This window comes from Dermacentor silvarum, chromosome 5 (genome assembly GCF_013339745.2).
Source record: "Dermacentor silvarum isolate Dsil-2018 chromosome 5, BIME_Dsil_1.4, whole genome shotgun sequence".
Classification (NCBI taxonomy): domain Eukaryota; kingdom Metazoa; phylum Arthropoda; class Arachnida; order Ixodida; family Ixodidae; genus Dermacentor; species Dermacentor silvarum.
Window position 1 is genome coordinate 160,359,299 of NC_051158.1, and position 14,929 is coordinate 160,374,227.

General features: G+C 48.1%; 1 protein-coding gene across 5 annotated transcripts in view; it reads right to left on the reverse strand.

The window, feature by feature from the left end:
- Positions 1 to 2,160, reverse strand: part of LOC119453823 (zinc finger protein ZFP2-like) — a 79,998-nt gene extending 77,838 nt beyond the window's left edge. For 2 of the 5 annotated variants that reach the window (XM_049668562.1, XM_049668560.1), the window contains exons 1-2: positions 1,596 to 2,160; positions 960 to 1,115 (exon numbers count right to left, since the gene is read on the reverse strand). In XM_049668562.1, the coding sequence (XP_049524519.1) occupies positions 960 to 1,115; positions 1,596 to 2,096 (657 nt within the window). In that variant the 5' untranslated portion in view covers positions 2,097 to 2,160. Of the gene's footprint in view, positions 1 to 959; positions 1,301 to 1,595 lie in introns of those variants that run through there. The other 3 variants (XM_049668561.1, XM_037715866.2, XM_037715865.2) reach the window with 3 other exon arrangements.
- Positions 2,161 to 14,929: the final 12,769 nt, after the last annotated feature.

A 14,929-nucleotide genomic window follows, 5' to 3' on the forward strand; every position in this document is an offset into this window, starting at 1 on the left:
ACGGCCCCTACTGCTCCCCTGTTAATGGTCCCCTTTGAGCTGATATGTTCTGAAAAGTCACGGATAGCAGTATACAAAATGCCTGGCACGAGCGAAGATACTGCTAGAGGAAAGCAGGCCTGGTCTCTACTACGGCCCCTACTGCTCCCCTGTTAAGGTCCCCTTTGAGTTGATATGTTCTGAAAAGTCACGGATAGCAGTATACAAAATGCCTGGCATGAGCGAAGATACTGCTCCAGGAAAGCAGGCCTGGTCTCTACTATGGCCCCTACTGCTCCCCTGTTAGTGGTCCCCTTTGAGCTGATATGTTCTGAAAAGTCATGGATAGCAGTATACGAAACGCCTGGCACGAGCGAAGATACTGCTCCAGGAAAGCAGGCCTGGTCTCTACTACGGCCCCTACTGTTCCCCTGTTAATGGTCACCTTTGAGTTTATGTGTTCTGAAAAGTCACGGATAGCAGTATACGAAATGCCTGGCACGAGCAAAGATACTGCTCTAGGAGAGAAGGCCTGGGGCGGTATTCTGCAAGAGCCTACCTAGTGGACTGTCCATTTCACCATTTTGGCGACCGTTGATTCTCTGCTGCTTTACGTGCAGGAAGGTGCCAGCCAGTCTCCTTCCTGCACGTCAAGCAGCAGCGAATCAACGGTCGCCGAAATGGACAGTCCACTAGGTAGATTCTTACAGAATACCGCCCCTGGTCTACGGCCCCTACTGCTCCCCTGGAAAAATCAGTGATGTGATTTTTAACTTTTAAGGTAGTCTGTCCGACGTACCGTCCCCGTGCGAGAACAGGTGACCCAACGAGGAATCTACATAGCACAAATGGTTTCCGGCAGAACGTACTGACACAGACAGAAAGGGACGACGACACACGCGGGGCAAACACCATTCTGAGCAATCCACCCAGTGGCGCACTACGGGCACACTGCGAGAGTGCGCCTGACGCGCTCGTACCGCGGTTTCTTGTCGCCTATGATGTAGGGCAACGCTTTCGGCAGCACGCACCTGTTGGTCTTCTCGACGAAGCTTCGCGAAGTTGTCTCGGCGAAGTTGCCTCGACAGGTTCTCCCAAGCCCGAACCTCGGGTTCTCCGCGGCGAAGCTTCCGGGCCTCATTTTCGACTGCTCGCACGTGAGGGTCTGCGCGGCGAAGCTCCCGGGCCTCACTTTCTGCAGCACGCACGTAAGATTGTTCGCGAAGAAGCTGTCGCGCCCGATTTTCGGCAGCACGCACTAGAGGGTCTAGGCGGCGCAGTTGCCTCGACAGGTTCTCCCATGCCCGAACCTCGGGTTCTCCGCGGCAGTGGCGCACCGACGGGGGGGGATTCGGGGGTTGTAACCCCCCCCCCTGAGGCTGACTTAACCCCCCCTTTTGTTGAACCCCTTTTCTTTCCTTACGCATTTGAGTACTGCAACAAAGATGCAAGACGCGCAATTGTCTGCACACTCGCAAAAAGCGCATTTTTTTGACAATTTCCGGTGAAGACATCGAAATTAGTGATATTTAGATGGTATTGGCAAACTGTCAACCCCCCCCCCCCCCTGGCAGAGATCCTGGGTGCGCTACTGCTCCGCGGCGAAGCTTCCGGGCCTCATTTTCGGCTGCTCGCACGCGAGGGTCTGCGCGACGAAGCTCCCGGGCCTCATTTTCTGCAGCCCGCACGTGAGGGTCTTGGCGGCGAAGTTGCCTCGACAGGTTCTCCCATGCCCGAACCTCGGTTTCTCTGCGGCGAAGCTTCCGGGCCTCACTTTCTGCAGCACGCACGTGAGGTTGTTCGCGAAGAAGCTGTCGCGCCCGATTTTCGGCTGCTCGCACGTGAGGGTCTTGGCGGCGAAGCTGTCGGGCCGCACTTTCAGCAGCACGCACTAGAGGGTCTTCGCGGCGAAATCTCTTTGCTTCGTTTTCACGAGAACGAACTGCATTGTCTTCCCGGCGTCGACGGCAAGCTGCGGCTTGGGCTGCTCTCTGCTCAGCGGTTTGCTGAGCCCGGCGTTGCCTGGCTTTAGCGGCGCGCGTAGCTCTGCGTTCCGCTTCTTCAGCAGCGGTTCGTATTTTGCGAGGAGGAGCCATAACGTGCGCATACGTGCGCATGTACGAAAGAGTAAACTCATAGAATAAAGAACCAACTTTTAAACTGCTAAACTATCGAGATTACGCGCCCCATAGCCTCCTCTATACTTTTCTATATAGAGGAGGCTATGCGCGCCCACTCTCGACTCTCGAGTTCACCAAATGGCCACAGAGGGCGAAAATATCGCTGGTAATAAAAAAAGCATAGTACATCCCCTCGAAAGTATGCCTGCGTGAGTGCAATAGCTGCCGCCAGAGGCGCCGTAAGTAGAAACAGTCTAAAGAGGGAGATAGAAACAGTGGTAAAGAGGGAGATAGCTTAGGTCTTAAGTTTAGTAAAGAAAAATCGGCAGTCATGACTTTTAATAATAATCAGGGCAGCGAGCATAGGATACAGGAGGTTACGCTGGAGATGGTGGATAAGTACAAATATCTTGGAGTGTGGATAAACAATGGGGCTGAGTATCTAACGGAACATGAAAAATATGTGACGGCTAAAGGTAGCAGAAATGCAGCTGTGATGAAAAATAGGGCACTGTGGAATTACAATAGGTACGAAGTGGTGAGAGGGATTTGGAAAGGGGTGATGGTCCCTAGTTTGACTTTCGGCAATGTGGTCCTGTGCATGAGATCAGAGGTAAGAGCAAGGTTGGCAGTTAAGCAGGGAGGGGTAGGTAGACTGGCTCTGGGAGCACACGGAAATACACCAAATCACGGGGTACAGGGTGACATGGGATGGACGTCATTCGAGGGCAGGGAAGCCAGCAGCAAGATAGAATTTGAGGAGCGATTGAGAGAAATGGCAGAAAAGCGGTGGGCAAGGAGAGTTTTCAGTTATTTGTACATGAGGAATGTTGATACAAAATGGAGGAAGCTGATCAGAAAATTGTCAATAACATATTTGGACTGCAGTAGGGGTGCAAACCAGGAAACAGCGGTTAAGAAAAAGGTTAAGGAAACAGAGAGGTGTCTGTGGAAAACAGGGATGCAGACGAAATCAGCACTGGGAACATACCGAACTTTCAAGCAAGAAATTGCCAAAGAAAATATCTACGATAATTCTAATGGAAGCTCTTTGTTGTTTGAAGCCAGGACGGGAGTATTGCGGACTAAGATGTACCGAGTCAAGTACCAAGGTATAGACACGTTGTGCTGTGCGTGTGGAGAAGAAGAGGAGACGGCTGAACACCTCATACTTTTCTGTAAAGGGCTTAACCCTACAGTGCAAGGCAACGGGGCTGATTTTTTCAAAGCATTGGGGTTTAGGGACAGTGAAGGCAAAATAGACTTTAAGCGGGTAGAAATAACAAAACAGAGGTTATCTGATTGGTGGATAAAATCAAGGCAGGGGTGAAATTTCACCCACCACAAAGTACAAAATATGTTAATAGTCATGGCTAGGTGGCGTATGCCACCGCCCGGTTTAAAGGGTTCAGCCTCATCCATCCATCCATCCGTTTAAAGCCCCTATATTTATAAAAGCATAGAGTTTCTCACTATAAAACTAGTGAGAAACTCTATGTATAAAAGTAGCGCCATCCACTTCCCTCCTCCTCCGTTCCACTATCGCGCTCGGCGCGACCAGCGCGATCGAGGCGCGATATCGACAGTGGCGCCCTCTGCGTCGGGCCTGCCGTGGCAGACGACAGCTAACGCGCTACCAGAGGAAATCCGAGGAAAACTTCGATCGCGCCCTGCGGAGACGTTTTTGAGGCGCGATTTTGCTTCGTCAGTCAGTAACTGGTCTTAATAATGCCGTTTTGGAAGTAGCAACGCGACGATGCGAGACGGCGCAAATATCAAGTGTGCAGCAAGCGTTTGCGCACGCCGGATGGTGAACAAAAAAAGCCTTTTGCCCTCGACTTGTCGGTTGCGGCAACTTAAGGCGCAGCAGCATGCCATCACAACGAAGTTCTTGTCCCTAACACGTTTGATCCGTTTGTGTGTACAGCACTTTCGTCGCACAGGCCCGAGAATGGCAGTCGGAGCGCGCTGGAAAGAAAAAAATATACAAAAGCGCGACGCGAACTTCCACGTGAGACGGATTGGCCAATGGGGGAGCGGAGGAGGCTGATGATGATGATAAGTGGTTCTTGAGGGAAAGGGAAAGGTTGGCGCTATCTTCTGGGGCGACAGGAGGCGGCTAAGAGAGGACGAGGAGGAAGCGCCGGGGTGAGCGCGGTGGCGGCAAGATCTAAGAATGGCGCTACCTTTATAAATATGGGGGTTTTAAAACAGTCCACGGCCGGGCTCGACTGGCGCGCGCGCTCGCTTCTTACGGCCTTCGCATCGGGGCTAGTTCATGCCTATCGCCGCTGCTTGGAGGGGGGCGCTGCGACCCCACCCTCTTGCTCAGCTGCTCCCAGCCGATCTGTGCAGCGCGCGCAACGCTGGAAGATTGGGTCGGGCGCGCTTCTTACCTCACCGTGCATTCAAGAACAGGTCGCCTAATTGTAGAGGACTCGTAAACGGTTCATCTAGGCTTCTTATAAATGGATGCAGTGTAACTGTATTAATACATCGAGCTTCTTTAAATTCACTGGGGCTGCATGCGCCGGGAGAACAGCTCTGCGCCATCAAATGCATTTTTAGGAATGAAAATAAATATTTATTGCTCGTATGCACTTACAATGGTTGCCATACTTTCAGGCGAAAACTTGCGGGCACAGTATCTCAAAAATGTCTTAATTCACAATTACAATCAAAAGTGTTTTCTTGGCGACTTGTGTACATAGGCTTGCCGTTTTCTTCAGTCAGTTGGTTTGACTGATTTACAAGGAGTATTCTCAGAAACTTCTCGGTAATTAGATTTGCGGATCGTATCGCATGACTGTCGTCAACACCTTCAGGGCAGCTCAAGATGGGAGCGCGTTGTAAATAGGGCTGCACTGCTCTTTCGAGTACTTCTAGTACATTCCTGCGTGGCAGCTGTTCGGAGGCTTTATCGCAAAAAAAAACCGCTATTATTTATTTATATTTACATTATAAATACTGCAATCACCATGCGGTGATTTTAGCAGGGTGGTACAAGCATAATGAATACATTGGTATGTGCAGAAAATGCACACGTTAATAAAGAAAACTGTTATTTGAATAAATACAAAGCGTACAGGTTGAGCACACGCAACGTTACTCTAAAGAAGTAAAACACTGTCACTGCAAACATGGCACAAACAAAATAATGTCATTGTAAACATGATAAAAAAGAAGTTAATGTTGGCGCAGAGACGACGTCATTTTTTTAGCTGGTTCCAATCCACTACTGTGCGCGGAAAAAAAGAATACTTAAAAGAGTTGCTGCGTGAGGAAAAAGGAGTTATAGTGAAATTATGTATTTGCCGAGTAGCGCATCCGGAGGAGAAGGCTACGATTTTTGTTTTGTCCATCTTATAATTCCCCTTTATTAGTTGATGCTATCTTGTCCAAAAGCGCTAGAAACTCGGGCTAGAAACTCATTGCTTGGGAACTGGTGAAAATAAACACCAGGTGTTTTCCCGGAACGGGACTTGCAATACGGAAGACAGCAATACACCATCACACAACAGTTATATACCGATGTGTAATGAACGGCGCCAAGTCTTGGCTGTGGCCGCGCGTACTAAAGGCTGTACGACCGTCTTCAGGATGGATGGATGAAGAATTTTATTAGTGTCCTTTTCGGTGCGGAGCCCACAACACAAATTACTTCATACTGAACGACACTGACAGAGCACCGAATAAAATGCGCGGGAAAACGATCGTACGAGCGCGAAGGCAAGCGCATGTACGCGGAGCAGGGTCAGGGTCGCAGCGCCCCTACCGCCGACGGGTGGCGAAACGTGCTGAGAAACTCTCCCATTGTTTCCCCGACGGGTGAGAAGGCCGTAAGAAGCGAGCGTGCGCGCCAGTCGAGCCCGGCCGTGAACAGTCTAGGGGCTCTATTCTGGACACGCATGGCGGCTGCACGGCCGCCATTATCCGCCATCTTGGCTGTCTCATTGGCTGTCCGGAGGTCACGTGTTTTGAAATTTGTGCCGGGAAACGGAAGTTTTGTTAAATGCAATTTTGCGTTTTCGTCAGAATGATGAAACATGACGTGGAGCTGCAAACTTTATCGACTAATACTTTTTTGTGGTCCTTGGCACCTCTATTGCGACTTTAACGCTTTGAAAAGAAAGTGGACGGTAGCGTGCAGAAGCTCGTGCAATGCATCTGTAATTTCGCGAATATGTGGTGGCGTTCCAAGATAGCCGGCATGTCAGCTTGCTGATTGGCTGAAGGAATATCCTGTGAAGAGCGTCACAGGAAGGGCTGTTTCGTAAACGTCAATTTGACGTTGCGTGACGTTGCGCTCGGCCGCCATTGCAGAGATTTTCCGCCATAATTTGTGGTGCGACGAGCCGCGCGAATTATGGTAATGAGCGGCCATATGCAATGACAGTGGAGAGGCATGCGTTAGAGTGTACTAGAAGCTTTTGAGTGGCGCGAGCGCCTGCCTGAGCGCGGCCGTTTCAGCGTGGAATGATGCGGTGGCGCTGGCGTCGACCAATCTACCAGCGCGGATGGCTGGCAGGCGTTCCGCGTACGTGTTCGTACCTCTCCGTCGAGCCTAGGATGATCTTTTTCATTCTTTGTTATACCCCCTTTTCCAAAAATGTTAATGCAAATAAATATTACTTGACATTATTGTTACTGAAGTTGCCGCCGACTGTGTTGCAGCTTGAAGTAGCGTAGCACATCGTACCGCATAACGAGCGCTTCCCCCCCCCCCCTTTTTTTTTTTTTTACAGTGTACAGTTACACGAGATACCAGCTAGCCGGCACACATCGGAAGCCTCCCTCATCCCTCCTACCCCTCCCCTCGAAAAAAAGAAAAAAGCAATGTGTTGCATATAAGACGAAGAACTCCGCCAGTTCCACGTAAAACACCAATGTTGGAATCAAATAAAGGGCGCGTTGCTTGTGGTTGCGTTCACTCACAACAAAAGCAAGCTTTATTGACAATGTCACTGTCTGAAGAACAGCAGAGTTTTTCCAGAGCACCCTATCATTTTAAAATATGGGAATGCGTTTATTGTTGTAGGACCCACAAAAATGCACATACGTAATGCTGCAGAAAAACGCCTTCAGTGAAACATAGCAGTGCAAGATTTCGAGAGTTTAAAGGCAACACCACTGCAAAGTCCTATTAACAATCGCATACTTATACAAACAATACATTTGCAATTAAAAATGATAAAAAGAATAAAATTATAGAGCCAGGATACACAATATAACATAAAACAAAACAGAATAGCAGAGCTTAGGTTGTCTTTGTAAAATGCATTTAAATAAATAAAAATGTTATTATGGTTGCAAAATTGTTTAAACCGACTCTAAAGTGGAACAATGAATCAGCTTAGTTCGAGTAATTGTGCTCCGAGAACCCTAAAGCTGCTAAATTAACCATCACAGATTCAAGATGAAATTTTATTTTCAGATTTTGCGTCAGAGTTTGCACGTTCTCTTGCTTACAAACCTCTTCTCAGAAAAATCATCTCTCTTCTTGGTGACCCTTAAAAAAATTAATAGTAATAAAATATGCTCAAAAACTGACATCCTTTTTATGCCAATGCAGCAATTTACAGCCTACTCAATTTCAGGTGCTGCTGTGCGCTTCTTCGTTTTTCATCTCGCGACTTGTTCAGACCCAGTTTCTGCTGCTCCACAACAGAGTGGGACGCTTGCAACAAGCTGCAGGGCACCTGAGGCCTCTTGAACCATTACTAAACTAGACTTGCTGATTAGTTTGTCTTGCACGAACGCTTCACATTCCACGCTTCCGTTGTTTGCACTGCTGAAGAATACGGCTCGTTCAATGGAAAGTTCACGCGTGCTAGAATTCAGTGAGCACGCTACGTATGACACGCCGTCAAACCCGGGAAACTCGTGCAACGCCCATGATTTTGACGGTAGGTCAAGCCCACGAAGGTCGTCGAGAGTGACAACCGCTTCAGACGAGGGACTTGAGCTTGCCTTGTCAGCTTCGTCGCTACCTGCAGAAGTTTCACAGCACCTGCGCAGGAGTGCTAATGCGGCGCCGCTTCCTGTTGTCGTTCTCAGCCGGCACACCCTGATGCCGCCGCTTTGTTTGGGTCCGTGGAGCCGGAGTTTTCAGCGTCAGATATGCAGGCAGGTTGGGCAAGATCGTCGGGACTGCATCAGGGGCAAGCATCGGCGTTCCCCTAGGAATACGGACTTCAACACCATCGATCACATGCACGTAGTCTCTCACAATGAAATGCGGTTCGAAGTGTAAGTCGCACACGGCACAATCGGCGTCAAGCGGTTTGTCAAGCCGATGGAGGTTCCGCTCCCAAAGAAGTCGTCGTTCTTCGTCTTTCGGGGCCTTAAAAAGGGATAACTTTCGACTTTGTTGCACACGCGGATATCCAGTTGTGCAACCTGGCGCGTAACAATGGTTTAAACGCTGTTTTTTTGCCATTACGCGACCAAAACAGAGATGCCGACTACAGAGGCTACCATGCCGCCGAGCAAACCTGGGTAGATTGGGCGATGGCAGCGCCGCCGCTACTTTCGCCACAAGTTGGGCAAGGGGCAAGCAAGGGAACAGCGCTCCGGTCGCGCCACTCAAAAGCTTCTAGTGGCGCGAGCGCCTGCCTGAGCGCGGCCGTTTCAGCGTGGAATGATGCGGTGGCGCTGGCGTCGACCAATCTACCAGCGCGGATGGCTGGCAGGCGTTCCGCGTACGTGTTCATACCTCTCCGTCGAGCCTAGGATGATCTTTTTCATTCTTTGTTATACCCCCTTTTCCAAAAATGTTAATGCAAATAAATATTATTTGACATTATTGTTACTGAAGTTGCCGCCGACTGTGTTGCAGCTTGAAGTAGCGTAGCACATCGTACCGCATAACGAGCGCTTCCACCCCCCCCCCCTTTTTTTTTACAGTGTACAGTTACACGAGATACCAGCTAGCCGGCACACATCGGAAGCCTCCCTCAATGCCCCCCCTCCTCCCCTCGAAAAAAAGAAAAAAAGCAATGTGTTGCATATAAGACGAAGAACTCCGCCAGTTCCACGTAAAACACCAATGTTGGAATCAAATAAAGGGCGCGTTGCTTGTGGTTGCGTTCACTCACAACAAAAGCAAGCTTTATTGACAATGTCACTGTCTGAAGAACAGCAGAGTTTTTCCAGAGCACCCTATCATTTTAAAATATGGGAATGCGTTTATTGTTGTAGGACCCACAAAAATGCACATACGTAATGCTGCAGAAAAACGCCTTCAGTGAAACATAGCAGTGCAATATTTCGAGAGTTTAAAGGCAACACCACTGCAAAGTCCTATTAACAATCGCATACTTATACAAACAATACATTTGCAATTAAAAATGATAAAAAGAATAAAATTATAGAGCCAGGATACACAATATAACATAAAACAAAACAGAATAGCAGAGCTTAGGTTGTCTTTGTAAAATGCATTTAAATAAATAAAAATGTTATTATGGTTGCAAAATTGTTTAAACCGACTCTAAAGTGGAACAATGAATCAGCTTAGCTCGAGTAATTGTGCTCCGAGAACCCTAAAGCTGCTAAATTAACCATCACAGGTTTAATAATACAAAAAGATTCAAGATGAAATTTTATTTTCAGATTTTGCGTCAGAGTTTGCACGTTCTCTTGCTTACAAACCTCTTCTCAGAAAAATCATCTCTCTTCTTGGTGACCCTTAAAAAAATTAAGAGTAATAAAATATGCTCAAAAACTGGCATCCTTTTTATGCCAATGCAGCAATTTATAGCCTACTCAATTTCAGGTGCTGCTGTGCGCTTCTTCGTTTTTCATCCCACGACTTGTTCAGACCCTTTATATAGAAATGCATACGTGTGACCACGTAAAAGCTGATCAGCTTAGCAGTTAATGGCTTGCAATGTTCGCTGCAACCAACACCTCCAATGCTTCTCCTGTTGATTACTGCCAGGACATCCAAGATACTATCTTTGTGCAAGTCACTCTTGCTAAAACAACCAGTGAAAATTTCTTCAAGTTCACTAATAAAGACAAAAAGTTTCAGAGAAGGGTACAAAAGACCACCGAAATCACAAGATTTCGTGAAAACAGCAGCATTTAGGGACTGGCCATCTGATGCAGGCAGCAGAAGCTCATTCATGCATGCATTGCACTTTGTTTGGAGCACACATTTTCTAGCAACATAGCCTGCCACATAGTACGTAAGCCTCGAGTCGCTGTGCTGAACAACGTATGGGTGGTCTGGTGCAGACAAAGAACTGCTATTAGGCGAACCTTCAGCACTTTCGAAGTCTCCAGCATCAAGTAACAAATCAACCAGTTGCTGCTGCTTATACAAATTAGCAGGCTTGTCTGCAACAGTCAAAAGTGAGCTTACAACCCCCTCTGCAACATTTGATCCAGTAACACTCTTGGCAAGATTGTAATAGCTCAGACAATTAATGGTAGTCAGAAATTCCAAAGTCACCTTCCTTTCCTGATTTTCCCATGCATTTGACACTGTAGAAGATTTCTCCTCTTAACTTCATTTGCGCATGTAGACCGTGGGTAAGGTCCGATGGTGGCAAAACTGAAGTTTCTGCTGCTCCACAACAGAGTGGGACGCTTGCAACAAGCTGCAGGGCATCTGAGGCCTCTTGAACCATTACTAAACTAGACTTGCTGATTAGTTTGTCTTGCACGAACGCTTCACATTCCACGCTTCCGTTGTTTGCACTGCTGAAGAATACGGCTCGTTCAATGGAAAGTTCACGCGTGCTAGAATTCAGTGAGCACGCTACGTATGACACGCCGTCAAACCCGGGAAACTCGTGCAACGCCCATGATTTTGACGGTAGGTCAAGCCCACGGAGGTCGTCGAGAGTGACAACCGCTTCAGACGAGGGACTTGAGCTTGCCTTGTCAGCTTCGTCGCTACCTGCAGAAGTTGCACAGTTAGTGTCCACAAGCACCTGCGCAGGAGTGCTAATGCGGCGCCGCTTCCTGTTGTCGTTCTCAGCCGGCACACCCTGATGCCGCCGCTTTGTTTGGGTCCGTGGAGCCGGAGTTTTCAGCGTCAGATATGCAGGCAGGTTGGGCAAGATCGTCGGGACTGCATCAGGGGCAAGCATCGGCGTTCCCCTAGGAATACGGACTTCAACACCATCGATCACATGCACGTAGTCTCTCACAATGAAATGCGGTTCGAAGTGTAACTCGCACACGGCACAATCGGCGTCAAGCGGTTTGTCAAGCCGATGGAGGTTCCGCTCCCAAAGAAGTCGTCGTTCTTCGTCTTTCGGGGCCTTAAAAAGGGATAACTTTCGACTTTGTTGCACACGCGGATATCCAGTTGTGCAACCTGGCGCGTAACAATGGTTTAAACGCTGTTTTTTTTGCCATTACGCGACCAAAACAGAGATGCCGACTACAGAGGCTACCATGCCGCCGAGCAAACCTGGGTAGATTGGGCGATGGCAGCGCCGCCGCTACTTTCGCCACAAGTTGGGCAAGGGGCAAGCAAGGGAACAGCGCTCCGGTCGCGCCACTCAAAAGCTTCTAGTACACTCTAGTTGTGGTTTCATAGTTGTGGGGTACGGTAGTGCACCCACTTTCACAAATTCACTACCTCACCTTTTCCCCCACTTTGCTCAAAGACAGAGGTAGCGCCACGTTTGATAATCCGGAAACGCAAGAATGTATGTTAACCTTGGAGCCAACCGGCGTTTTTTTTTTTTTTTTCGCTCACTAGGTGGAATCACATTAATATAAACTCTGTACTGAAAAAGTATCAGCTTTTGCTTTCGTTTCAGTAGAAAAGCCAGAAAATCAGTATATAGATTCAAGCGCTTTATCACTGAATCAGCAGAACATTTTAAAAGTCAGTAGATCTACTGATAAATCAGCAGCCGTGGCATCACTGGTGCCGAGCGGCACGCAGCTAGGGTACAGTGTACTAGAAGGGGGCAGTGGGCTTACTCTCTGGCGGAGGCTATGCGATGCGGCGGCTCCACGAATGTCACAAATATGAGCTTCTCCAATAGCCCGAGCGGCGGCGCTGGCGTCGGTTTCAATGGAACGTGGGTGCGACGGCGCAGCTGCCTAGTGCCCGCCCAGTGCCCGATCATATTAGTTGGAGTTGCTGAGCTGCGTTGTTTTTTTCCTGTGGACGTGTCGCGTGGGTTTTTTTTTTTTCCTTCAGTGTTTTTTTCGCACATAACCTGCACGAGATTAGTATGCCTTGCAGTAACTGAGCCATGCCGCGGCATCGACAAAACCACTGTTACGCGCCTGGGTGCCAAACAGGCTATGTTTAAGTGAAGTATGGGCCGAAGTTGTCCTTGTTTGGCGTCCTGAAGAATAAAAATAGGCGGAAAGAGCGGGAAAAGAATCTCCATAGAACCTCCCCTGGACGACACGAGCGCAGTATGCGAGCTCCATTACGAGCCACGTTTTGTGCTCAACTCCAACGTAGTTCCTGATCACTGTGAATTGTTTTTCTTTTTATGGTCTAGTTAGGTCAGTTAGTGAAGGAAACTGCGAAGAAGGTACACTGGCCTCCTTACTGGAAGTTGACTCTCTCGAAGCATCAGGTCACAGAAATGAGTGTAGTCAAACTGCTGCTAGCGCTACTGCCACAGAGGCCACACAAACGTGGTACCCCAGCATTGCACAGGCCTGCGGGTTTCAAAGGACCATAACCAGCACGTGGCCAGAAGCGACTCGAGGCTCACTTACCACATTGCGGGCTATGTTGCGCGGAAGTGTATTGTCCTTTCCAGCACAAAATGCCAAGAATGCAGAAAGCTGCTCAGTATGACGCCACCAGGCGAAAGTTTTCAACTTGCCCGGCTAACAAACTTCTGTGACCAAGGAGGCCTCTCCTTTATCCCTCCAGTCAGCTGTACGGCTTTGTGAAAATTCTAGAGGATCTTTTCACAGAAGGCTTCTCTCAGAGTGAGCTACACTCTGACAGCGTTATGGATATGCTGGAAGTTGTTAAGAGTAAGCTTTCCCTCGAAGTTGGCTGCAATGTGCACGCTCTTAGCCTCACAGCTAAAATAATTAGTTTTTACATTGTCACACGTCTGCATTCTTATGTGAAAGGAATTAACTGTGACAAGGCAGGAAAGCGGCAGAGGGCCAAGCAACTGAAGTTGAACCATTGCACATGAGTTGAAGTGCATGAAACAATGGCTTGCTGTACTTCTTGCAAATAAAAGTTTTGTGTCAGCAACAGCCCTGTTAACTTCATTTTGCTTACCCTTATATAACTGTACATGAGCATAGGCCGGAGCCTTTGTCACGTAAACTAGTTTTCACTTTTTGTTCAGGCCTCCCTCCATTTCTTTATGGAAAAAACAAACCTGATTTGATTTAACAAATGTGTGCCGGCGTAATGATGGTTAATAATAAACGCAGAAGGCTACTGTGAAGCATGGAACAACTAAAGTGGGACAATGAAATATTTAAGCCATATATACATATTCATTTTGGCTAAGCAAAGGCACAAACCTAATTAGCATGCCTGATTTTTTTTTTTTTTTTTGAGCCCAGCTGGGAAGTATGCACGCACTGTTTTCTGTCTGACAAAATTTTACATTAGGTCGACACGGCATGAAACCGTTTTCAATTTTTTTTTACGATTGCCCGATAATTCGAAAAATTCGAAGGCCCCTTCCGCATAAGCAACATCCGTCAGCGACGAGCTCTTTGCACAAAACGTTAGGATAGGCAGAGAATTGCCCAAGAGTTGCCGTCTTCCTTTTCCACAAGGTTCTAATATGGCAAATATCATGTGGCCTAAACAAATATAGTGCTTGCTCAAGATATGTAAAGACTGTCAAGTACGCCAAAACTAAAAACAAATAAGAGTGTGAACTGCTTCGAACTGAACCGCCAGAAACGCAAGGAAAATCAAAGCTTCTGCAAGCAACGCTTCCATTGAAGTTGCCAGTGGCGCCACCTCTTGGATGCGACGCTGACTGCGTCAGAGGAGCGGCTGAGTAAGCCCACTGCCCCCTTCTAGTACACTGTAGCTAGGGTGGCTAGAAGGGGAGGTGGGAATACCGGCGGCGCTTTCCTGCAGGCGCGCGTGACCCCCTTGCGCACCGATGCCACCAGGGGAAATATGGCGCTACCGCTCGCGGCGCGGGAAGCATAGCCGCGCCGGCCTGCCGGCCTCGCCTAGCCTCCGTGCCTTCGCCGTCAGTTTTGGTCTCGTCGCCTGTTTTGTGGCGTTTCTCGCGATACATAGCGTGTTGCACAGCGTCGTCGTGGCATTGCCAATTGTCATCCTAGAATTATTCACGAGGCCTTTCACGCTAGCTCAATCTGATCACCACCGCCTTTTCTTTTCTTTTCTTCTTTTTTTTTTTTTTTTGTTTCCTCAGGTTTATCGTTCGCGACTTTATTAATGGAACTGCAGTCTTGATACCACGTCACATTCCTGCCCTCTCAGACGATGCCGTGCCCACAGTACTTCCGAACTTGCCGAAATACATTAGCAGGACTCTGACGAAAGAAAGAAAAAGAAGAGATGTCTCACACGATTCACGGGTCCCAGGTTCGGCACGCACCCTGTATGCCTGGACTACATATTCGACTCTCTGAGTACGAATAAATTATTATTATTATTATTATTATTATTATTATTATTATTATCTTACAAGAGAAGCGGCGCTTGTCTATTGACAAGATTGACCATGCATTGACTATGTGCCAATGCATGCCCACCGGCAGACGTGGAGGCTGTAAATATACAGCGGTATGAATATGCCCAGTCCAGTCGCAGAAGAATTGTTCATTATCGAGCTTAAGCGACCTTTGGAACTGTGGTCACTGCAAAAGTTTAAACAAAA